Raw genomic sequence first — 24,661 nt, forward strand, 5'->3', positions numbered from 1 at the left:
TGAAGAATGCCCAAAAAATATTAGGGAAGCTATTATTTGGATAAAAAAGAAAATTAATATATCATTAATAGCATCACGAATACTCAACTTGAATTATTTCAGAAACAATTGCTAAAAAAGTGCTTAATTTTTACATTTAAAAAATCAAATAAATGTAAAAAGAAATTTTAAAGAAGGGTAAAGATGTCACTTATAATTAACAAAAAAAATTAATTATGATTGATTATTGGACACTAAAGAGTAAATTAGATAAGAAATAAAATAAAAAATAGACTGTTATAATTATTATTATTAATTTACTATTATAATTTATTACTTACATATTTATTTAAAAATAAATAATTATTGTAAATATATTAGTATCTTTATAAATACAGATTTAGTTATATCATAAACATAATATTGTTTTTAAATATGAAATATACACTGTTGTAAGTACAAAAATAAATAAAGAAATAGAAATAGTGAAGTAAAAACACAGATGCTTTAAAAACAAAGTGAAGTAAAAACACTGATTTTATGACTATGAAATAAATTTCAAGCTGATCATAAATGTTGACAAGTAATATAATAGTAATAAAAAATAAGTAAACAAAAACAATAATCAGATTAACTGAGAGCAATCATTTTTGTGTGTAAGGATTAATATGAATGATATAATTAATTTATGAACAAGATGAATTTCTATTAAAGCGTAACAATATGATGTTGCATGTTATGTAATTTTCTTAATTAACATCCAATTACTTCATATAACAGCTATTTTGTGACATCAATGATAGAATTTATACATACTTAAAACATTCAGCAAATAAAACTTCTTTTAATTTCCTTTCTCTAAAATACAAAAATTCTGGTTAAAGAAAATTAAAGAGGGGAAAAGTGGATAAAATAATTGCTATATTGACAGAAAGAAATATTCTGCACGATATAACTACAATTTAAGACGAAAAACTACAAATTTTATAATGAGAGCTTAAATTTCAAATCAAGAAAGTTATATCATTCTCAAGAAAGTAATAAAACTACTGATTCTATTCTAAAATGAAATCATAACAAATGGTATTACTTGTCAAGTCTAAAAAGCATAAAAACAAAGATATACAACTAGTTCTGTTTGGAGAGTCTTAAGTAAAACTGAAACTGCTAATAGCACAACAGAAGGGATAGTGTACCACAACATGATAAATACATAGCAAGAAGCCAATCTCCAGTTGATACACAGTATGTGCAACCAACTGAGTTTTCTAAACTTGACAAGTGGTTAACTTGACAAGACTGGTTAATATAAAAATAGATTATTTCACGAATGAATAGTAACTATGAAGGATATACTCAGTACTGTCAAAATAGGAAAATATTTTGTTAAAAGAGGTTATGTATGTTGATCTAACAAATAAATAATTGGTAAAATTTCTGCTTTTCATTTTGAAGGTTCTTGGGTCAGATACCAGTCAAGCAAAATAGGAAAGGAAAAAAGTAATTGGACATCAGCCTATATTTACTTAAGTGAATAAATACTAAAATAATAAAATACTAACCAAAATGGGCACACAGAAAAAATAAAATTAAGAGTAATATAAAAATAACTCACAACATTACATTAGCATTAAGCTACTTTGTCAACAAAGTCATGACTGATTAAAAGTATTAGTCAGATGTTAACTAATAGTCATCTAACATCTGACAAATAGTTTTAATCAGTCATGACTTGGGTGACGATGTAATTTAATGCTAATGATAATTGTGGTATTAATAACTGATGTTGAATCTGTAGGATTTGAAAAGCCTTATTAAATTGAAGGTAAGAGCATTCTTGCTTTAAATGTGTGTATCTGGTGGTTTATAAATACTAATTATAATTCAACACACAGGACAACATGTTTAAAAATTTAATATATATATAAATATGAAACAGAATGAAATTATATACAGACATAGAAGTCATTAAATACCATTAAAGAGTAATTAAATAAATACAATTGAATAAGTGAAATGAAGAACAGAAACACAATTAACTATTCACCATGTTAATAAATAAATATAATACATAAAACAAAACTTATGAGTTTGTGTTAATTAATATATAGGTAACAAATCTGAATTAACAATTAATACTTAACAAAAATTATAAATAAATATTCTCACAACTCTAAAATATTAAGCGATAGACATTATTTCTACAAATAAAGATAGAATAAAATATGCTGAAACGGAATAAAATGTACTCTAATGTAGATCACAAGTTTGGCCATTAGCTGGTAAACTAAGGCACAGCAGGATGACAAAAATCTGAAAACAACAAAATATTAAATTGAAAACTATTCCTTAAACATGTATCATTACAGTTAGTAATGAACTATACAATTTAATGCATGTTTAATGCTGTGTTATTTAATGCATGTTGTGTTTGACTTCATTACAGGCAAACACAATTCATAATCAATTATCATAATATAAAGATAAATGTATATTAAACATACCTACATTGTATATTTAAAAAGAGAGCCAAAAGTAACAAGCCATTTAAGAATTCTCTAACAATCTTCCGCATAATGAAATAGGTAGATTGTTATTGTTCTGGTTTTTCAAAACGTTTCCAAGGAAGTCTGGCAATGTAAAGAACAAACTATATGCATGAACACAAAGTTTTATTTTTTTTTGGGGAAATCAGCTGCTAAAACTATTACTTTTAATGGGCGTGGCAGTGAATCAGCATTTGTAAAGAACAGATGCAGTCTACCATTGATGAAAGGAGAAAATGGAAATATCTCTATCTTGCAACCCTTATTTTACCACATTCATGATAAAAGTGTGGAGCACTACACATTGTGCTTTTGTTTCAAAGTATATAATAAAATAATGAAAGTTAGGTGACCATGCAAGAAATGTTTAGGAATCATTGTAATAATCCTCATAACAATCCATGGCCTTCTGCCCACACAATAAAAACATGGATTAAAAGCTTAGAGGAAATAAGTTCTACATTGAAAAGAACTGGAAGCATTAAAAGCATGTGTATGGCAGGAAATTCTGTGAATGGAGCTGTCAATAACAAAGTTCACCTTGTGTGCATGATGGCATGCAGTATCACTAGGTGTTTTTGACCACAGTGTAAGGAGAATTTTACATCAAGATCTACAGTATCATTCGAATAAAATTAGGATTGTGTATGCACTGATGATGTCAATCATAACTTACAACCCTCAACTATTAAATTTAACAATTCGCAGAAGTGTATTCCCTGCATCTTCCTCTAACACCAAAGGTTTCACACAAAAACCTTTCCTATATCTAACTTCACTTAGGATTATGCACCCCAATAATTACTTGACTGAGTCCTTGAACACCAAAAATACTATCCTTATACCAAAACAAGTATTGATCATAATGACAATTTTGTCCTATAATTAAATTTACTTTAAGTCCAAAAATCAAGAAAGATTCTCAAATTTAATAAGCCTCTAATGAAAACATACCCTATCTCTCTCTCTCCTCTGGTCCGCCTCCAGGAACAAGGCCTATACCCTCCCACATCGCAGCTTCATCACAGAGTACTCCACACATCCATCTCATCCTAACAGCCAACAATTAAGCTAACTGAAGCCCAATGCCAAAACACCTATCTTGGTAAAGTAAGCACCACAAGGTTGGGCCCCTAGCCACCTGGGTAGCTATTCTATAACAGCATCAGTACCCCCTCAGCCATCTTCCACAAGGCTAAGAATCTAAGGAAGCCAGCAACTATGCTCTAATTCCTTTCATTTTTCCAATTAACTAGCACATCAAAACCACAACTGATCCTTGCAAGCTCTCTGGCAACTTTGGTACATTCAACTTTGTATCTGGGGTAAACATACAAGACATGGCGCACATCATCAGTGGCTCTACACTCTGGATACAAGCATGATTTAATCAAACCAAATCTGGCCATCCTCTAAAAAAGCACCAAGTTCAGAAAGAAACTTTAATATGCCAACTGGGATGGAAGAAATCACCTAACTACCTGTATACTTCTCACATCAGGAAAAATTCTATGCATGTAACGGCCATTGGGCGATTCAGTTCACCTGACCTGCCATAAATGGAAACCCTGGTAATCATTTCTTTTGTGCACCCAGAGGTAAGTTGGCCCACCTTCTTAGCATCATAATGTAATTGACGCTCAGTCACAAGAATATCAAAGGGCTTAAGAGCAGAAATAACAAAGACCACCTCTTGAGAGGCAGGACTGTCTCTCAAGCCTTATAAAAAACACGCATAGTTCTGAAATTATGCCCCCAAATGTGGTTAACTGCTTTCCCCAAACACAGAAGAAAGCAGAACAAGCCTTTTTGGCAGCAAACTGAAAGTACTCCTTGAATCAAAGAATCTCGTGAAGGATAACACCTAGATACTTCTGCAGCAGGACATACCTAATTTGATGACCCTGCCATTGATACATGAATGAGGTCATTGTCTAACAGCTAGTCTGCCTTTGAGCAACATCATCATTATTTTCTCTGGGCTAAACACCATCTTATGTTGCAAACTCCACAATTGGGATATCTTGCAAGCCTGGGTTGCCCTGAATTCGATCTCATTCCTTGAATCTCTTTTAACCAGTAAAGGCCTGACATAAGCATACAGGATGACACAGCATCTACTGGGTAATCTTGACCACATCAAAAAATCAAATTCAACAACCTAGAGCAGGTGTTTAAAACATTACCCTTGGACAACTTTTAGATAGTGTTTTCCTACTTCTCAAACACTATCTCGAAGAACAACGTTTTGATTGTTAAAATAACAATATAACACATTTAGCTCATTCCACGTCCAATACAATACCTTCTCAAAAACCTTTCTAATAACTGGTAGGAGTGTTAGAGGCCTATAAGAGGAACTCACGATGGGGGTCCTTGTCATTCCTTAAACAACAATTTTACAACTTTTTTCCAGCAAAGAGCATCGTATTAAAAATTCTAGTCAAAGTACCACAACAAATTCTGACAGAACGGACAAGGGGCTCCACCGTAAAACAGATAAAACACCAGAGCAAAAAACAGAGGATCTGCTTCCTCTTGGATTCACAGATGATATGAGGTTTCATTATTCACAACATCATCCAGCAATAAATCATTCAATAGAATATTTAAAAACTTAGCTTTATTAGACACAACATCCTATTGGGTTGAAAGAGCTGACAAAATAATATTTTTCTTACGTTTATGCCCTGGGACTCTATACACAACACCCCAAGGATCCTTATTTCCTTACTTGCTAACAAAAGTACGCAAAGAATAAACACCCATTTTCCAAACACCAAAAACATATGACAACCAGTATCTTAAAGAATGGGGAGATCCAAGAAGAGATGTCTGCAATTCATGCCATTGTGAAATATGTGATGGTAACCTATGCACAAGACTACTGGAATATGAAGCAAAATGGTGACCATCCTTGAGATGTTATTTTTAAATAATTGTAATCAATGTATTTTCATTTCATATAAAATAGAGTGGTGAAGTAATATTTTTTTTTACCTACTTATGGTATCTATTTATTGGCCCACTTCACTGCTGCTCCTTGTGCTTCATGAATTGTCAAGCAAAAGAAAGTGTATACGTGATGCTCATATTATGAGCATGGTAAAATGGTGTATAAGTGAGCATGGTAAAATGTCACTTGTAAACCAATGTCCGGCCAACATTCAACAAAAATGACAACAATAATGAACAAGACGACCACTTTTGAGATTTATGAGATGTCTAGTTTGTTTTGGAATTCATGTCTGTTATTATTAACAGAAGGTTTGAAAATGAAATGTGTTCCTACAAAATCTTCTACTTATTTGTCGACAAAGGATTAAATTATTTGTAAACAAGCAATTATTTGTGCATTTATCACAATCAGAAGGAACAAGCTCAAATTAGCATTTCCAACAAAATTTGTTATCACATGAGAATTTGTGCTATCATTACAACCCCAAAAAAAGACATTAACATAACAGAAAATGTTGAATTTATCAAAATCCAAGAAGGCCCAACAAATCCAATGTTTGACTGGTTTTTTCATGATAGAATCATGCACCATCTAATGTTCTTCTAGGACAAATTGTGAATCAACAATTTTACCTAGAGAAGATGAAAGTTCTTATGAAGCGTTGAAAGAAATTACCAAACATGTGACAAAAAAGTGGAGTAGAGATGATTGAATCCTTCACCACCATAATATAATAATAGTAGCCTCAAGTTGAAGCTTTTGTACACATTACATCAATTTGATTTGATAACATGTAGGGCTGTTACCTATTAATGTCAACAAGTTTTGTAGGTTCTTCAAAGTTTTCATTTCAAATGCTTGTTGTTCTATCACATTAATCTGTTTTTAAATTTCTACCTGCATTAACAATATTGAGTACTTTACTTACCACTTGTATCTAATGCCAGACTTATGAAATATCTGGTCTGTGTTGCAAACATTCTGTTTTAGCTCACTAGCAATCCTACGTGCTTAATCAATTATCACCTAAAATTTAAAATAACATTCACCTTGTAAGAAAAAGAAGACATATAATTTAGTTAATTTGACTTTTATGATACATCCATTTGAGCAAACAGAGTAAATTTTGCTAGTTATAGAAGGATTTTACTTTGCTTGAAAGGCCGATGGTGATTTAATATTGTAGGTCCTACCTTACAACATCTGGTAATGCACTATGTTTTGTCAGAATTCGTCCCAAAAATTACAGAAAAGGGTATAAATTTTATTAGTTTATAAATAATAATTTAATTTCTTACTTTGTTAAATTGTTTAATTAGTTTGTTAATTTGTGAATTTTTTGGTTAATTTGTTGCTTTAAGATATTTATCTCAATATTTGGCTGAGCCTTTAATATATCAAGCACCTGAGGCACTACTCACAGTTGCTTTCTCTAGGATTATTGTTGTTTATACAGGCAGTTTCTGAGGATAATAGATTAACAATGTTACTTGTTGGGCTGAATATAACTCGCACTTCAATGGGCTCTGCATGCTGATATGAAAGAGTATATCTGACTTAATAATGAAAGCAACAAACAACCACTTCAATCTTAATTTTCTCTTAAAGTCCTGCTGTTTGTAATTCTTAAAAATGACTGTCATTCTTTAGGACATTTCCCAAACATCAATTTAAAAAACTGATTTCAACCACAAAAATAATGGCTTCAGTCAACCATTAGAAAGTTCTGATGTTTTTATGTTTTAACAAACACTATAAAGTAATTTATTGCTGTCAAAACAAATAAGTAATTTATTATCTACAAATGAATACTGTTTCCTTAATCCTGTTTTTTCAATGATGCCAAGTCTAATTCTAATATGTTTTACACAGTAGGACATTTTTTCACAAAAAATCAAATCACCAATAAATTTATCAATCATTAATACCATGAAAACAGAATCTAAGAGAGAAAATTTCATTCATGACATTCTCTAAACTAAAGATTAATTTCAAATTAGAAAAAATAAAAATAAAAATGGGAAAAAAGGTTCACTTAAATTTCAAATAACATACCTGAATATATTACAGCATTACTAGCTACGCAATGCTTGCAGACGACTTTGCATCTCTTCTAATTCTTTTTCATCTTCTATTTCTTCAACAGGGGCAGCCTCCTCTCTAGAAGCTCCAGGTGGAAGATTATCTGTAACTGCAGCTGGAGCTCGGCCAAGGGCACCTGATGTTAACTCCCATAATACCTATCAGAAAATAATCAAATACTCTGATAAGGACAATGTACAAAACAAATGGATTATTGCAACTAATGCAAAGGTGCATTAATCCCATTGCAGTTTTATGTATTGTATGGTTGATATCAGCCAATTATGGTGGATGACTTCTTTTTTTATAAACTGACTGGCTACTTTTTGATTATTACTTTTACTGTTTAATTACTTTAGGTATGTTACTTCTTAATTTCAATTTACTATATATATATATATATTTTTTTTTTTTTTTTTTTAATTACAACATTCTGTTTAACTTTATCTTGTTTAAATTTTATTTCTGTTTAACTTTATAATTAATTAATTACTCTTGATTTTTTTTTTATAAAGAAAATCAAATTTTAATTGTATGTTTAATTGCTGTTAAACATTGGTGATTTATAGGTTTATAGATTTCATAACCCAATTTATGTTCCTGATTTGAGCCTGTTCTTTAAAATTTTCTTCAATATAATACAACAAATTTACTGGTCGCAGAAAAGGCCTAGTTTATTATAAGCATACTTATTATATCCTGTTTTCCAAAATTTAACTGAATTTAATCATCTAAAGAAAACGTTAAATTTCAAATTAGTTTGATATTTCAACAGGTAAAATGTAAGTGGAAATTTCAACTTACTATTTAACTATTTCACTCTATGCTGCATCTTACCAGGATAAGGTATAACACAAGTTGCATACAGTTAAGACATAATCCTATTCAACATCAAACAATTGCATGTCCTTGCTTACTTGCATCACAATGTAACAATATCTTTAGGAAGGGAAACGCTTATTCATTCTTTGTAACTAATATACACATATAATACTTATAATAGGTACTTCAAAATTTACACAACCCCTTTGTTTGACAATGTGAATTTTGTTACAAAGATATTAATGTTAATAAAATACTTAAACAAAAATATTCAAATTACCTTTAATAACTACAATAAATGTTCAAAATGATTTTCTGTGATCCCAATGCAGGTTTGTACATGTCTCATAACATTTGCAGCCACTTTTCATAATGTTTGCTTGTTAATGCCTGAAATCTCACTTTCAATGTCAGCCTTCAATTTAAGTGTATGATGATTGTTTTTAAAAACTACACTTTTTAAATAACACCAGAAGAAAAAGTCTTTGTTTAAGATCTGGATCTTGGAGGCCACAACCCTTTTGATATCTAACAATGGCTAATAAATTCCCGTGACATATCCAGTGTTTCATTAGTAGTATGACACGTTGCGTTCTCCTGCTGGAACCAACATTCTCGTTTGTGTAAATCTAGCATGGCAATATACTGTTAGATTAAGTTACAATAAACCACAGATCTACAAAAAATAAAGGCCCATTACATGACGCCGGGAGATCGTATACCAAACACCAATTTTAGGTGCATGTAATGATCGTTCATGAAACGTGTGAGGATTTTTAATGATCCATATTTAGCAGTTTTGGCTGTTGCCATCCAGTGAAACCATGTCTCATCGCTGAAATAAACACAATCCAAAATTTCAATACTGTTGTCATCAACAAGAGAACAAAACCAATGACAATACGTTTACATTATTGTCTACTTCTTTCAGTTCTTGAATGACATTGATGTAATAAGCATGCAATTGTAAATTTTTAGTAGCTCTGAAATCCATAGATAGTGAAAGTCCAGCCTGTGAAGATAACTTTCTGAGCGACTTTCTGGGCGAGCGGGTCAAACGTTCTTTCACATCCCCCAGAACTTCTACTGTTAACAGTAATGGTCAATCTGTGCTTTTCCGATCACGTACACTCCAAGTCTCATGAAATTTATTAATCAAATGCGATGTTGTTGACGTATTAGGAACTGAAGAATTCAGGAAATTTTATCCGAAACTTGTTTTTCACTCATTCGTAAGATTTATACGCGCAGTAAATCTCAATATTAACACATATTCATCTTGGAAAATGACATAGTTAACACAATGCAGACAAATTTATACTGATATAGCATAGGTGCATAAGAAGGACATTTCAATTGTTACAAGCTGCTAATCTTGAGTACAGGGTTGCCAACTGACACGTAGGGAGAAATAGAATTTATGTAAGCATGACTTCTACCTTCTTAATCTTAGGATTGCGTCCTTTTTGAAACACCCATTATTTAAATTCTATTAAATAAACCACCGTCTACAAAATACTGTAATATTATATGTATATATATATATATGTGCTGCTTAAACAGATCCACATGATAAGCAGCCATTGCTTTAGGTTCAAATAATGGGGCAGGTAAGTTGCTAGGTTCTTGTTTATTTTTCTAGGTTCTTATTTGACTACAGTTACAGTACAATGATCAATTTTTAATTTCTGCACTTAATTAAATTAATTTAAAATACTTTCATCTTGTAAAAAATCCATCCTTTCTCTATTTTTTTATTATCCTATCCAATTTCTATAATTATTTCTGGAGTGATTATATGTTCTAGATTCATTACAGTGATTACTAACCATCTGTCAATAATTTAAAAAATTTATTTCCCAAAACTAATAATTATTATCATTTGGTTTTACTATTTTATATACAATCAAAAATAAAGTTTAATATGAATTTTTTGTACAAAGATATTAAAAAAAAAAACATTATTGCCATTATTTTTTCTGTTTAATAGCTCATTCATTTAGATAAATAATTTATTCTTAGACTTAAAAATACAGTAAAAACGTATTATTGCTTTAAAAAAAGAAGTCGGCAAAGGACAGAATAACTTAAACCAGCTTTACTGTGAAAGTTATGCAACTCTAGCTTCACCCTTGATTGGTTACTATTTGGCAGGAAAATGAAATGTTACATTATAAGAATGTAATGGTACATTATTATAGGATATAAGTATCCAAATAAAGAATTTTGGAAAAAGGTTATTTTACTTTGAGTAAAATTTTGAGATATGATGCACTGGTGACCATATCATCCCACTCCATTGACCAATTGTAACCAAAATTAAATGTTGTTAATGACCTATATTCAGAAGTCACTGTTAAAATTTCATAAAAAGATTTGTACAAAGTCTGACCTCTCTCTTTTCCTGTTTAGCCTCCAGGAATTACCATTCAGGTATTACTGCAGAAGATGAATGAGGATGATATGTATGAGTATACATGAAGTGTAGTCTTGTACAGTCTCAGTTTGACCACTCCTAAGATATGTGGTTAATTGAATCCCAACTACCAAAGAACATCTGTATCCACGATCTAATATTCAAATCCATATAAAAACAACTGCCTTTACTAGGAATGCTGGAAATCTTCCAAATCAGCTATTTTGGGAAGATGTGTTCATCACTAGACCAACCCGGTGGGTTAATATATATAAAAAGTACATATATACATTAACGTATAAAGTCTGATCTGTATAAAATGAAATTTATCCTTGATGCAAAAAAGCAAAACAATTAGGCTTATTATACCCTGCTCCTGAATAAAATATCTCAAATACATAAAGCAATAACTGATGTAATGAAATCATCTACTAATTATCACAGAATTGGAATTTAGTCCAGACATGACAAAAAAGGGGTTTTTCCTCCACCTCTTTTAGGTAGGTTTAAATAGGATCAAACACTATCACAAAGTACTAAGAAGCATTAAATATATAAAAATATTTACCTAACCTATATTAAAATTTTGACATCTGGGACATAAAAATCACTATCTCCCGGATCCCTTGACTAATCGTGACCAAAATTAAATGGCATCAATGCCCCATAAATCATACCATCATAGATCCAATTGGTATGAAATCATCATACCAAATCGATCTGTTCAATCTGGAGAAATCAACCAAAAATATGTAAATTTGTATATCCATATTTGTTATGTTATGCTGTATGCTGCACCACCTCTCTGGGCTCATCAAATGTTATAGGAATAATTTGTTGAGAGCCCAGCATCTCTTATTGTTATCTGCGATTGGTGTCATTCTCTACAGACATATACAGACATGTCTACTCTAAAACACAATTGCCATAATCATCTGTATTGACATTGTCTATTTATCTTTCACTTTGACTGGAGATGTTATGTGTTGCCATTCCATTGACTGCCGCTTTGATGCTAGTGATGTAAGAAACCCATATCTCATCCCCTGTGACAATGTGGTCCAAAAGTTCATCTCCTTCCTCATTGTACTGGGTCAAAAATGTTAAAACACTAGACATTCTCCTTTTTTGGTTGCTTACTTCAGAAAAGAGCCTGGGAACACAATGCAAGCACAGTTTTCTGAACTGCAAGATTTCAGAAATGATTTTGTGTAGTACTGAAGTTGAAACTTGTGGGAATATCAGTGACAATGTGGAAATCATGAATCGCTGGTCTTTACAAATTTTTGTATCAACTTCGTGCACCAAATTGTCTGTGATTACAGAAGGTTGACCCGATCATGATTCATCATGATCATGAGGGGTGGGACATTGTCCCACCCCTCCTTGAATAGTCTTAATGGCATTTATACAATTTGCTGTCACTCATTGAATTAGGCCTGTAAACCTCACTTATCTGTCAATGAATGTCCACTGCTGACATGTTCCTTGCAGTCAAAAATCGAAATGTTAGATTGTACTTCACATTCGGCAAGCCACTCAATTATTTGAAAATTTCAACTTCACAATATAAACTGTACACAGTGACGCTACAACTGCAAATGGTATCTGCATTTGTGCAAGTCGTTCCAGGAGCTGGGGACAACCATGCTAAATTTACATAGCTACAGCCAATCGGATCTTACTTAAAAAATACCCCTCATACTTAACCTTTATTTACAATATCGCTAAATAACTGACAGAAGACTCATTTTATTTCCAATCAATTTTGCTCTGATGAGTGCAATTAAATTCTAAAAAAGTATAAAAGGAAATGCAAAGAAAATCCTTTTTTCTAATTATGTTTATTCAGCTTAAAACATATGTAGAAGATATAAAAAAATATCTCTCAACTTCTTTAATTTCTAATTTTTTTTCTTAATCTTTGCTAAATTTTAGTTAGCTTCAAGCTTCACCATTTCATATTTGATTACTATTTTCTGAGTATTGGTAATTTTCAGATGATCTATCAACAAATTAAAAGTTGCAGTGAGCGATTAAATTTCAGAGTAAATTGTTTTACAGGTTAAATCAAACCTCTACCTTAAGAATGGTTACTCTTAAAGTAGAGGTATAATTTCAGAAGAAGAAGATTCTGAAACATATCAGAAGTTTTAGAAAATTTGTTGGACAAAAATTTAATCTAATTATACTAGGCAAAATTTATTTAAGATCCTTCTACATTCTTAGATGGACAAAGGCACTGGATACATCAGATTTAATTACTCACATTAATAAATATAAATAGCAAAACAATAAATATAAATAATAAATGGCAAAATTCAATTAAAAAACATTTAATAAATACCATGGGCAAAAGAAGAACTGAAATCAGTATAGTTTACATTATTTCACAAACTTAAAACGTAAGTACCTTGTCAACTTCCTCCTGTGCTTCTTCTTCCATTTCCTCAGGATCTTCTATAGAGCTCATTGTATCTTCCAACATTTCTTCAATAATACCAGCCTAAAATTTACCAAACAATAATGGATGTAGTCAAATATAGCATAATCAAGCTGGACAATTGATTTCCCAAAACAACTAACCCATTCACTATATTTCTTATTTACATTGATTTTATCTTACTAAGATAACGATTCATTTCTCCTAACCATCATTTACATCACACTTAATAAAAAAATGTTAAAATAGAACTTAGATGACAGAATAGCAAGTTCAAGAATGAAAATGTTTTGACATGCTCTTGTGACCTGATAAACCCTCAATGTTTCAGGGAGAAACATTATAAGAGTGAAAAGAGGTTAAGTAAGAATGCAGACACCAATGGCCAAACTCCCATTTAAAATACCAAAAATCACACATATCATGAAAAGTTTATAATTAAAAAGTACTACTGTTATTTGTTTTTTTTTAATAATAATGTTAGTAGTAAAGGCATACAAAAAGAATTAAGGGTCTATTTCTAAAATTAGTAGAAACGTGCGTTTCAGTTGAAATTTCATAAGGAGCCACCAAGTAACAATTCAATTCGTACATGGTATAAACAACTCAGTGAAACTGATTGCTTGTGCAAGCAAAAATCAACTGGTCATCCATCAACCTCAGAAGTCAATGTCGAACGTGTGTGTGCAAGTTTCATTCGCTGCGCGTCAAAATCGACTGCGACTGCAGGCAGAGAATTAGGAATTCCTAAAAAAACAGTGTGGAGAGTTCTCCATAAACATCTATTATGCAAACCGTACCATCTTCAATTAATCCAGCGTCTTTCTGATGGAGATAAAACACATAGGCTCGATTTTTGTTTACAGTTACAGGAAAAGATGTTGTTAGATGAATGTTTTCTAGATAATTTTCAGCGATGAAGCTACTTTCCATATTAGCGGCAAAGTAAAGAGTCATAACGTGTGAATTTGGGGAACTGAAAACCCACACGTTTATGTGGAACATATTTGGGATTCTCCGAAAGTAAACGTTTTTGTGCGATCTCTCGTGAGGCAGTATATGGGCCGTTCTTTTTTATGGAAAAGACAGTAACCGACATGATATACCTGGATATGTTACAGTTTTGGCTTATGCCACAGGTACTCAATGACTTCATTTTGCAGCAAGATGGTTGTCCTGCCCATTTTCATAATGAGATTCGACAGTACCTTAACACAACATTACCTCGGCGCTGGATAGGACGTGCGTCTGAAGAAGATAAACACATTATGCTGTGGCCACCAAGATCACCAGACCTTACACCATGTGATTTCTTTCTCAGAGGTTAAGTGAAAGAAATAGTGTTTATCCCACCAATGCCACACAATATCGCTGAGCTAAAGGATCGCATAATCAACGCAATCAACTCTATCGAAAATGACATGTTAGAACGAGTTTGGCAAGACCTAGACTTTCGTGTTGATGTGTGCCGTGTCACCAGAGGAGCACATATTGAACATTTATAAATTTTAACAAAAACTGTTTGAGTCCCTGCATAACCTTGTACATTTTTCATTTAGGTAAGTGAAATACCTTTTTGTACTGAATTTTTGTAACTCCTAAGAACATTATGTAACACCCTGGATATATGTCCTAGTACTTTTAGAGTCACAACTCCATCATCAGGGATTTCTTAGAAGATGCTAATTCAAAATTTATATGTGTAACTTCTCTATGTATAATTATATTTTTAATTAAAATTGTTATGTTCATAATAGTCGATCATCCAGAAATAAAAAAATAATTTATACGTCAATAATAATAGTCGTTAACATCTTATGGACATGACGTTACATTCCTATTGACATAAAAATGATTTTTTTGGCAAAATTTAATAAGTTACTATTACAAACACTTCGGACAGAAAACCTAAAATTTATGAATAATTCAGAATACATAGAAGATTTACATACGCTTCTGAAAAATAGTTTCCTCACTTTCAAATAACAATGAAGACTCTTCAGTTTTGTTCAGTTGAAGCAATACAATTATAAAACTCACTCTTCAACTATGCACTATGCATTTCAATCTGTCCCTGCAAATCTTGAAATTAATGGTGAAACAGAAAAACGTTCATAGGGTGCAAAATTAAGAGTGCACAGTTCAAGAGGAGCTTCATGGAATGGGGCAATGGTCAAACTAAATCCTGACTTCCAAAAGCTATGATTACCAAACTTCTGTTGCTTCTGCAACTGAGCAGTATACTTTCATAAAATATAATGGTAATAAAACTAAAATCAAATTATTCTGTTAATAAAACTAATGGTAATAGAATTACCATTATAAAGTGTTTATTATTAGTTCAGTTGCTGTTTATCTACTTGGTGGAAGACCACAGTGGGGTTCAATATATATATATATATATAAATACATACAGGTCCCAAATTGTATGGCAATCTCTTGAGAGATGATTCTATAGCCAAAAATAAGAAACAAAGTTCATATAAACAAATATCAAAAAATCATTCGTTAGCAAGTTTTAGCTCCTGAAATATTTATTTATTTTTTTTTTTTATGAAAAAAATAAATAAAAGTAATTAAAACTAGTACGTAAAACTAAAACTTAAAATAAAAATAAAAAATAAAAGCAAAACAATTAAACAAAGTCCGAGATGGGTGTAAAAGGCCCATTCTCGGATAACAAGAGCACAAAAATGATACAAAAAAGTTTAAAAAAATAAGCAACAAACATAAAACATAGAACTAGGTTAAAACTAAAATAAAGAAATTAAATAAAACTTAAAACTAAGTTAAAAAAATAAAATTTAAAACTAATATCACTAGAATCTTAAAACTAATAGCACAGACTGAGTCATTAAAACATAAAAGCTAAAGTAATTAATAAAAAAAACTATATAAAAAATAAAATTTAACAGATTCGGATAGGGATTTAAAAGGCTCTCTCCTCGGTTAACAAAATCAAATCTATTAAAAACTTTTCTAGAATAAGTTATATACCCGACAATGTTAAATTTTTTGGGTTAATCCTACACTACGCAGAAAAAGGAACATCCAGTTTAAAACTTCATTGTCGTTAAAACTTCGTTTAAAACTTCGTGTGTCTCAAGACACCACGGATGTTTCTGGGAAATTTAAACTTACGACGCAACGCCACATAACATATGCAGTCCACGAGTATGTGGTGCACAGTCATGCGGCAGTTGCATCGTGTGCATAGGGGTGCTTGTTCTCTTGTCATCAGGTGCCCGTGTGTGACCCTGGTGTGTCCTATCTGTAACTGACAGAGGACTACTTCCTCACGCCGAGATTTTCTACATGAGTCCCATGGCAACACAGAATTTTTAAAGTGCCGGAGTTTATTATCTACAGTAGCCGTCCAGTCACCTTGCCACTTTGCTCTTAGTGATTGTTTTACATAATTAATAAAATCAGAGGTAGCAATTCGGGTGGTGAAAGGAGGCTGATTACATGCTTCTTTGGCAGCGGAATCTGCATGTTCATTACCTAAAATCCCTACGTGGCTTGGGACCCAGCAAAAACTTACTTCTGTGTTGCGATTATTAAACTCAGCGATTGCGTTGTAAATTTCAATGACGATAGGATGTGTGGAATAAAAGTTTTTTAAGGCTTGGAGAGCACTACACGAGTCACTGCAAATAAGAATTTTTCTATATTTAGGGTTAATGATGTTTAGAGCCTTATTTGTAGCGTATAGTTCAGCGGTAAACACACTCGTAATACCGAGTAAACCAAACATATAAGTTCTTTCACTGACAACAAATGCACAGCCAACGGTATCGTTTTGTTTCGATCCATCAGTGTATACAACCGCGTCTGGTTTCATCTTTGAGAGAACACACTGAAACATTTGCTGGAAGACAATAGGTAGTGTTGATTGTTTATTGTATGTCATAAGGTCAAAAGTAAAATTTATAAGGTTTATTCTCCATGGAGGATATGAGCAAGGATAGGTAGGAAAGAATGACGGTGTGTCAACGTTTATATGCTGCAGCAGACGCTGGATACGGACACCTACAGGTGCAGTACGATGCGGATGGTCCTCATACTTTCCTAGATTAGGATTTCTAAAGACTGACTCAAGAACCGGATGATTTGGCTGTCCTCTGAGACGAGCAAAATAAGATAATAAAAGCTGGTCTCGTCTATCCCAAAGTGATGGTTCACCACAGTCTACAAGTAAGCTTGCGACAGGACTTGATCTAAACGCACCTGTGGCAAGCCGAAGGAAAGCATGATGTACACTATCCAGCATTTTAAGCACGGTTTGACGAGCTGAAGAGTAGGCGACACAACCATAATCTAAACGGGAGCGAACAAAGGAATAGTAAAAACGTATCATACATGACCTATCGGATCCCCAGTTGGTGACTCGCATCATATCTAGAAGTTTGGAACATTTTGTTTTGAATTCTTTTATATGTTTGATCCAAGTAAGTCGGCTATCAAAAAATAAACTTAAAAACTTGACGTAGGTAGAAATAGTAATAGTCTCTCCGTTCAGAAAAACTTGCGGAATAGAAGGGTTTCGTAGCCGAAAAAAAACTGCACACTTTGTTTTTTCAGATGAAAATGTGAAATCAGTAATCCTGGACCAAGCTTCAAGGTGAGATATAGTGTTCTGCAGTAGTCTCTCTGCTGTAGGTGTTGAACGGCTTGCAATGTAAATAGCAAAATCGTCAGCAAATAAAGAACATGAGACAGGAGTCTGCACACATTTGGTAATACCGTTTATGGCTACAGAAAATAAGGTGGCACTTAATACACTACCCTTGGGGCACTCCATTCTCCAAGATGACACTATCTGAGAGCGAATCATCCACACGAACACGAGCCGTTCGGTGATTTAAGAATCCCCGGATAAAAGCAAGCATATTGCCCTTCATTCCCCATTCTTTGAGAGTGTTAAGAATACCACGTCGCCAGGCTGTGTCATATGCCTTTTTTATATCGAAGAAGATAGCGACGAAGTGCTGGCGATTTAGGAAAGCGTTTTGTATGGCTGCTGAAACATTTAGTCCTGCTTTCTGCTCCCTCTGTGAAATTAAACTATACTAAAATTCTTTGTGTATAAATCACTTTTTTCTTATTTTTGGCTATAGAATCATCTCCCGAGAGATTTCCATGCCATTTGGAATCACTTTTTTATAGTTACCCATCTAAATAAAATGTTACATATCTAAAGTGATAAGATTATTATATACTGAGATATTAGTATAATTTTTCAATTCCAAAATATTTAACTTTTTTATTATATATAATTTTAAAAACAGCTTTCCAATTCCAGTTTAATTTCCTCAAGTGCTTTCGGCTATTCTGCCATCTTCAAGAGGAATATTAATTATGATTAAAACTACCAAAATTGAATTATATATTAAAAACAAATGATCGTCATTTTATTATTCATCAAAAATTAAAGTTTAAGTCTAAGGGTCTACGTGTGGATTGTAATAGTTTCTCAATTGGTATGAAAGATTAACTTTTTTAATTTAGTTTTGACAGTACAGCAGTCAGAATCTGTACAGCACAATTTAGTACAAAAATCCCACAGTTCTTACTGCACGAACTTTAATAAGAAACAAATATGCATTTCATTTTATGGTTAACTGTTTTAACCAATTTTTTATACTTAAAATGAAAAGAGGAAGAATAAACTTAATGCTTACTTTCATCATTTCTTTAGACATTTCGCGCATAGTTGCTGCTACTTCAGGTACTCTTATAAGTCTCTGCATTGCTTGCATTACTTCTGTAGATTTTTGTAGTGAACCAGCTACCCTCAACGTAGCTAACAAAAAAAAAAAAAAATATAGAAAATTAAAAGTATTTTCAAATTAGAATATATGTACGAAAACACATTATTGATTATCAACCACCAAAACAATAATTAAACAAGCACCTCACCAAATGAAAGGTACCCTTTTAATCCTTAGATCAATTTCAGTACTGAGAATTTCAATAAGGAATTTGATTATTATATAAAGCAATAATAGAATTTTATGAAAAAATAGATTTAAATGTGAATTAAATACACCATTAAATAATAGGTACACAAATATGTACCTTTAAAATTTATCAATTTTACAATATTAATGCATTTTATACTTATTAATTTTTTTTAAAGTTTATTTAAGATAATTAAATATTATATCTGATGGTGTAGTCAGTCCTCCATTTAAATCTTTATATTCATCATAAAATATATTTGTCACCGGATTGATCTGACAGCATGTGCAACCTTATGAATGACCTGGTAGCCATGAAAATGGCTGTTTGGGGCTCTGTAGTGGTTGCCTGAAAAGGACCACTTGTAAGTTTGATCAGGTAGCACTGAAAAGAGCTGTTGAGTCCAGTTGCAGATCTCAGCCTAACAGGTAGTAGTCAGGGAGTTGCAGTTCGTTCATTGGATTTGACTGAGCTTCCCCTCAGCATCACTTGGGTCCTGACTATAGCATGACAATGGTGACCCCCCCCCCCAGAACACTGCAGTGTTAGTCGACTTCTCCTGGCACACCCAAGGCCATTTTCACAGAGCGGCATTCATCCAACTCCATCTTCACAAGCTACATCTCCTGGTGTTAGCAGGCTTCGTGCTAGGCTGGCCTTGACACTGCACCAGCGGGAATGTGGCCCTCTCGCAGATGATCCTAATGATCCTACTTTGAGCTGGCTCCTGCTGGTAGGCCTGTTGGTGGGCCACCGCCCAAAGCGCTTGAAGTCCAACAGGCTGGGGTGGAAATGTGGTGTCCACATCTAGCAGCTCCCTAGGTGGACCGGCTTGGCCTGTTGCTCCAGTAGGGGTGTAGGCAACTGCAGGAAGGTCCCACGTTGGACCGATCAGGGGACTTCTTAGTTCTTCTTCAAGCTTCTTATTTTCTTGGTGGTGGTCCAAAGGCGAATGCTTTCCCCTTTCTGAGTCACTGCTTATATAGCCACCATAAGTGGTGGGTTCTGTGTCACCGTGGTAGGGTGCTGTGCACTCAGCTAACTTGGTGATGGGAGCATGTGTGTAGGTGCTATGTGAACTCTGTAGCTCCCCCTGACATCTTACCTGCTAGTGTCCTGCCCACCAATATGAACCAAAGCATGTGGCAACAATACAGACGTACTGGGTATTTTTGTATGTATGTATTGGACATGTGCATTGTCCAAAAAAAAAACTCTGGGGTTCATAGAAAAAATATAGTTTAATTTTACAGCACTCAATAATATTTTAATTATTTAGACAACAATTAATTTTTAATTTACACATCCTCTGTCAGATAGCAGCTGCATTACAATTACACTTTTGCACAGGGTAAGCTGTTATGAGTCTAGGCTTCATATCCACAGCATTAACAAATATGACAGTGTATGTACTAGTTCAAAAAAAAAAAATCAATGACTGTCAAACAAAGAAATTATATGCGAGTCCACAATAGAAATTTTCTATTAAATAGAAGTGTTTTGAAAGAACACTCACCAGGATAGGCCTAAAACAACTTAAAAAACACGCAAAAAATTCAATCCAAAAATAAAATTAATTAACCATGTTGAATAAAAAAAAAAAATTGCAACTTTATAAAAAGCAGAAAAAGAAAGAATAAAGGGAATAGACCTACATATTCATTTAAAAAATCAAATCAGTTTGTTGGAAAGAACTTTATGGTCTTATACTGGCGACCAGAACCAAGAAACCAAGGAAAACCAGGTACACACCAATGGAAGTTACAAACTCAAGCAATATGATTCATGCTACCTCATCTGGGGCAGTTGATGTGCCAGTATTGTGGAGCCAGGATGCTGGTGAGAAATGGGCTACTGGCCACCCCCAATTCAAGTCCAAGGCGGTCATACCAAACAGGATTCGCTTTGCTATGTGGAAAGCATGAACTGGGCACCAAGTTGGCCAAAAAGAGATCATTGTCCAGACAATGTCACCATAACCAGATGATACTTTTCTACTTAGGCAGAACAAAACAAGAGGCTGGCATTGGATTCATAGTGGCCAAACCTGCGGTCCAGAGCATTATCGCATTTCAGCCAATATCTGATCTTCTGGGAATTCCTACCATCAATACCCACGTGTTTGCCATCTATGCACCAACTGAAACCATCCCACACTCAGCCAGCCAAGGACAATTTTTACACTCAGCTCCAACATTCATTGGATTCCATCCCACAGCCTGATGTGATCCTTCTGGCCAGCGACTTCAATGCTCATACAGGTGCTGATAGAAATAGTTGGGAATGAGCAATGAGTCACTTTGGATATGGAGTTATCAAAGACAATGGACTGCGTCTCCTGTTCTTTGTCAACACCAGTAACCTAACTGCTGGAAACAGCCAGTTCCAGCATCCTCAGAAACATCAACTTACATAGCGAAATCCAGTTGCAACAAGTTTTCCACGGCACAGAGGAATTCAATTTGGAGAGTATAGTTTTCTGATTTGATGTTTGCTGATGACAGTGGCACATTCACCAACATGCTGAGGCAACTGATATTCTCTATATCTCTCGCACTGCCCATCTTATACCCTAAAAATAAATGTGGATAAGACACATGTACTAACAACACAAGGCTCACGCGCCATCATCCAACTGGATGGTGTGCAAATTGAACAAGTGCCAGAATTCAAATATTTGAGCTCACTGGTCTAGGAGAAGAAAGTAGCTACTACAGCAAAAATCCACAGTCAAATTAGTCAAGCAACTGCCGCATTAGCTTCCCTGAAGTGGTGCTTGTGGAAACAAAGCAACATTTTGCTGAAGACCCAAGTTCATCTTTTCTGAACCCTGGTCCTGCTAATTTTATTGTATGGAGCAGAAACGTGGACACTACTTAAGACAGACCTGAGCAAACTTAACTGTTCCAAATGCGACACCTATGCCAGATCATCAGAGTCTCACTTCGCGATCACATCCGAAATGAGGATAGTTGCCATCACTGCAAACAACAGCCAGTAATCAAGGGACAGATTCAAAAACAAAGACTGCGATGGTTTGCCCATGTCTGCAGAATGAGTGGAAACTGACTACCATACTCCTTTGGTATGAACGACCCACCCATTGGAGAGTCCAACGAACAGCTCCAAAGAAAACATGGTTCAAGCAGATTAATGATGTTACAGAGTGGGCCATATTAATAGGACACATTTAAAATGCATTTATGGAGCATGTTGAAAAAACATTTATTACCAACTATGTGGAATACATTGCCAAAGGATGTGAGTTTTGCACTGTATTCAGTGTTTGGAAATTACATCCCTTATGGGCACCACCTTGATGAGAACATTCTTTAACCCTAAAAATCATGTTCACCATAATTTGCCATAAGGTTTCGCAGGGATGGCTGCTATCTCCCTCTGTATGCTGTCCTTCAATTCATTGATGGCAGTGGGCATTGTGATGTAACCCCCACATGAAATAGTGCGGTGGAGTTAGATCAGGGGATCTGGATGGCCAATGGATATCACCAAATCTGGAGATGAGGCGTCCTGGGAATGTCGTTGAGAAGTTGTCATTGACACTACTGCAGTATGAGTGGTGGCACCAGCCTGCTGCATCCACATGTCCCTTAGATGAAGCCATCTCATTTCGGGAATGAAAAATGTTCATAAAATTGTGTAGTACCGCTCAGCGGTGACAGTGTTGGTGTCATTATGGTTTATCTCAAAGAAACTAGAACCTATCACACAGGCATGACTCAGTGCACACCACTCAGTAACCTTGACACTGTTGTTTCATGCAACAGTTGCAGATTTTGTCTAGCCCAAAATCGATAGTTTTGTATTGACATAACCACTGAGGTGGAAATACGCTTCGTCAGGTCAGACATGATAAGGTATTGCACAAAGTCATCACCTTTGCTGATTAGCCGATCAAAGAATATGGTTCGTTGAGCCTTATCTTCGTTAAACAATTTATGAACCACCTGTAACTTGTACGAATACATTTTTGTAAGTCCTTTTTAAGGATTCACCGCACACTGGTACATGAAATATGCACTGGATGACAAAACTGCCAAGTTGACTTCTTTAATCTGTGGTCCATGGCACCGGACACACGTTCAATGTTTATTGTACTATGCAACGATCGAGGTCTCTAAGGGGACCGTTTTTTGTTCGCATTTGTGGTCTCACAGAAGTTGTGAACAGCATGCTGTATGAGCTTTCAGAATGGTGCTACCCGTTTCTTAAATTGCTGTTTTAAATGCCATTGTGGTGTGATGGAGCTTTCCCTACTGAAGAACGCCTCCACAATGCACAAAATTTCAATGGCGGTCCACAACACAATGATTCCCTGCCACAATAAAAGAAACATGCATCAGTAACTCCCATTCTTAAACTTCCTGTTAAGTTATATGAAAAACATGAGTGACTGTTACTGCTCACAGTATTCAAAATATAAATATATCCCATCAATATCGCCCATCCTATATAAAAAAACCACAGGTTAAACTTTAATGAAGCCACGACAACGATCATGGATATCATGCATGGAAGCACCTTGTTAGTGAAATCAGACAACTATTGGCACCCAAAGCAGTGTACAAGCTTAGGAATTGATCCAATCCAAATGTCAGCTAGGAATCAAAAGAAAAAAGAACAGAAATGTCCTCTATCCTCTCTTAATACTTATGAATAATCTTCCTCAAAATATCAGCCCATTCTCTTTTATTCTCTTTGAAAGTAATAATGCAGTTATTTCTGAAGTTATACGGAAAAGATCAGAAATTGCTAACTCCTAATTAACTTTTATAGTGGTAAGTAATTTTAGTACAGACTAAATGGAAAAATTAGAAAAAATATTCAAAAAACTGAAAAAAAGGTTAAAATTTTTAACCATGGTATTAGTAAGCTTTGTAAGTCTGCTGATCTTTTTTCTCTTAAAATTGATTAATTTATTGTAAAGATAAATAAATTTCAGAATGAGTATTGCGAGATAAAAAGGTAAAACTAGAATGTGAAACACAGGTTCTGGAGCTCCAGCAATATAGCTGTTCAAATAATCTAGAAATTCATGGGATTCCATTATCTAAAAACGAACACATCTCATATATACTGAAGGATACTGCTAAATGTTTAAATATTTCCAGTGGCATTAATGGATCATTAACACTGCTAATAGAATAAGTCCTACTAAAAATAAGGATAAACCTCCTATCATAGTTTTTTCTAGATTTACTAAAGAGCGATTGCCTATATTTAAATACAGAAAGAAAAAGGTAATTTCTTGATGACCAATATTAATAGAAATACTACTAAACAGTATAATTTTTTTTTTTAATCATTTAACTTGTTATTATAAAACTTTGCTGTTTGAATATAAGGTTTTTGCGAAAAATAATTTCAAATATTGCTGGGCTAATAGTGAAAGAATTTAGATCAGAAGAGATGATAACGACAGAGTTTAC

General features: G+C 33.7%; 1 protein-coding gene across 1 annotated transcript in view; it reads right to left on the reverse strand.

Moving 5' to 3' along the window:
- Positions 1-282: 282 nt before the first annotated feature.
- The window catches only part of Vps24 (vacuolar protein sorting 24), a 40,256-nt gene continuing 15,877 nt past the window's right edge, over positions 283-24,661 (reverse strand). The window contains exons 4-7 of the mRNA XM_075382075.1: positions 18,932-19,053; positions 13,218-13,310; positions 7,540-7,724; positions 283-2,292 (exon numbers count right to left, since the gene is read on the reverse strand). Coding sequence (XP_075238190.1) covers positions 7,560-7,724; positions 13,218-13,310; positions 18,932-19,053 — 380 coding nt within the window. The 3' untranslated portion in view covers positions 283-2,292; positions 7,540-7,559. The remainder of the gene's footprint in view (positions 2,293-7,539; positions 7,725-13,217; positions 13,311-18,931; positions 19,054-24,661) is intronic.

Source organism: Lycorma delicatula, chromosome 1 (genome assembly GCF_047948215.1).
Source record: "Lycorma delicatula isolate Av1 chromosome 1, ASM4794821v1, whole genome shotgun sequence".
NCBI lineage: Eukaryota > Metazoa > Arthropoda > Insecta > Hemiptera > Fulgoridae > Lycorma > Lycorma delicatula.